This window comes from Vigna radiata, chromosome 5 (genome assembly GCF_000741045.1).
Source record: "Vigna radiata var. radiata cultivar VC1973A chromosome 5, Vradiata_ver6, whole genome shotgun sequence".
Lineage (NCBI taxonomy): Eukaryota > Viridiplantae > Streptophyta > Magnoliopsida > Fabales > Fabaceae > Vigna > Vigna radiata.
Window position 1 is genome coordinate 11,769,434 of NC_028355.1, and position 1,826 is coordinate 11,771,259.

The 1,826-nt window shown below is 35.8% G+C and overlaps 1 protein-coding gene across 1 annotated transcript in view; it reads left to right on the plus strand.

Annotated features, from left to right (window-relative positions):
- Positions 1-286: 286 nt before the first annotated feature.
- The window catches only part of LOC106761037 (chromophore lyase CRL, chloroplastic), a 3,636-nt gene continuing 2,096 nt past the window's right edge, over positions 287-1,826 (plus strand). Inside the window, exons 1-6 of the mRNA XM_014644510.2 lie at positions 287-455; positions 591-776; positions 863-912; positions 1,022-1,082; positions 1,201-1,236; positions 1,425-1,481. Of these exons, the coding sequence (XP_014499996.1) occupies positions 609-776; positions 863-912; positions 1,022-1,082; positions 1,201-1,236; positions 1,425-1,481 (372 nt within the window). The 5' untranslated portion in view covers positions 287-455; positions 591-608. The remainder of the gene's footprint in view (positions 456-590; positions 777-862; positions 913-1,021; positions 1,083-1,200; positions 1,237-1,424; positions 1,482-1,826) is intronic.

The window sequence follows — 1,826 nt, forward strand, 5'->3', positions numbered from 1 at the left end:
GCATCGAAAACCAGACTTCATTATTAAAAACTCTTCAAATTAAACACATGTTAAATAATAGTTGTGTTGCATTGCAACTTTTCATCACTTCCCTTAAAATCAGATTACAATCGAATTTTTTTAAATTCCATTTGAGAAAAAATAATGATAGAAAAACATAAAAAATCCTTGCAAAAATAAAAAAATGAAATTCAAAACATATATAATATAATATAGATAGGAGTGCTGATTTTATATTATCATATTTTAATTTATTGGCACAATGCAAAGCATAGCACAGCACAAAACTATTGCAGAACATAAGCTATTTTAGTGAATTGGGATTTTGGGTATAAACAAACCGAACCGAACCAAAATGGGTAGAATCGAAATTGGAATCTCTGCTTCCTCTGTGTCTGCTTCTACATCTAGACGATGAACGATTCACTGGGCAGAGTCCAATAACGCAGGCAGAGGTAAGTAATTCAACTATCTCTCTCCTGAATTCAACCGTTCAAGATTCTGGTTATGGTCGCTTCCACTGAGATTTCGAGCGCCGCGACTAAAACCAATACCTTTAGATTCCATCATTAAGTATTCATTATTATTAGCATACAAGAAAAGAATAGATGGGTTCGGGTTCGGGGTCCGATTCCAATGGATGGAACCGTGCCCGAGGCTTGGCGGTTAAGACTCTGCTACTCATTGGTGGTGCACTTCTTGTCAAGCGACTGCGCAAGTCCACCACGCGCTGGGACCATGCTCATTTCGTCTCTAAGGCCCTCACCGGCCAAAAGGTCTCTCCTTTTTTCCTTTTCTCTTCTCACCTCCTAATGTTTCTTTCACTTCCATTTCTCAATTGCTCTTATTCTTGCTGCTGTAGTATTCAAAGGACCAAGCTTCCAGAGACCCTGATAACTATTTCAATATTAGGTATTTGTTTTTAATCGTAGTTATATTTGTTTATCCTCTTTTTTATATTTTATTTTTGGATGAGAGGGGATTTTTGAAATGGGACAACGCTGAGAATTTGTTTTTGCAGAATGCTTACATGCCCCGCCGCAGAGCTAGTGGATGGTTCCAAGGTGTTGTATTTTGAACAGGTGAGTGAGCATTTCTATGGGAGTGTGGAAGTTACTTATCTTTGCGTTTTTGTTTTCGGTCGTTTTATCTTTGCTTTAAATATTATTAGCTCAATGATGTTATTTTTTGTACTGCTAGGCTTTTTGGAGGAGTCCACAAAAACCCTTTCGGCAGGTAGAGTTTTATATCTTGTGTGTGAGAAATTCTATTTATGTTTTCTGTTTCTGTTACTTTGTGCTTGAGATATTTAGCGGGAGTAAGTTTGATATGTTTTTGAGGAAAACTGTCTGCATGTTAATCTCTTTATTTTTTATTTTTTTTATTTTAATTATTCTTCGTTATTACCATTCATTTGTTTGCAGAGGTTTTTTATGGTGAAACCTTGTCCGAAAGAGTTGAAATGTGACGTTGAGGTATGTATTTTTTCACTTTAATGTATGAGGCATGTGCTGGTGCTAGTGATTAATTTTCTTTGGGAAGAGTAGCTTAGTTAGCCATACTACATTTGCCTTAAGCATCGTGTTTTGCATATATTTATAATGTTGATGTTTTGTCTTGCTTACGTCCATAGCTTTGTTAAACAATATTGAGATCATTAAAGGGAATATATCATAACCTGATACAGAATGACATTATAAAAAGTTATACTAAACCCTCCTTACGTAATGTGTTCTGGACTGTGTGAAACTTCTTATGAAGCTTTCCCAGTTTTAGGTGCGCACAATAATGCAGGACAGTGGGGGTTCAAATTATAATTAAATGCT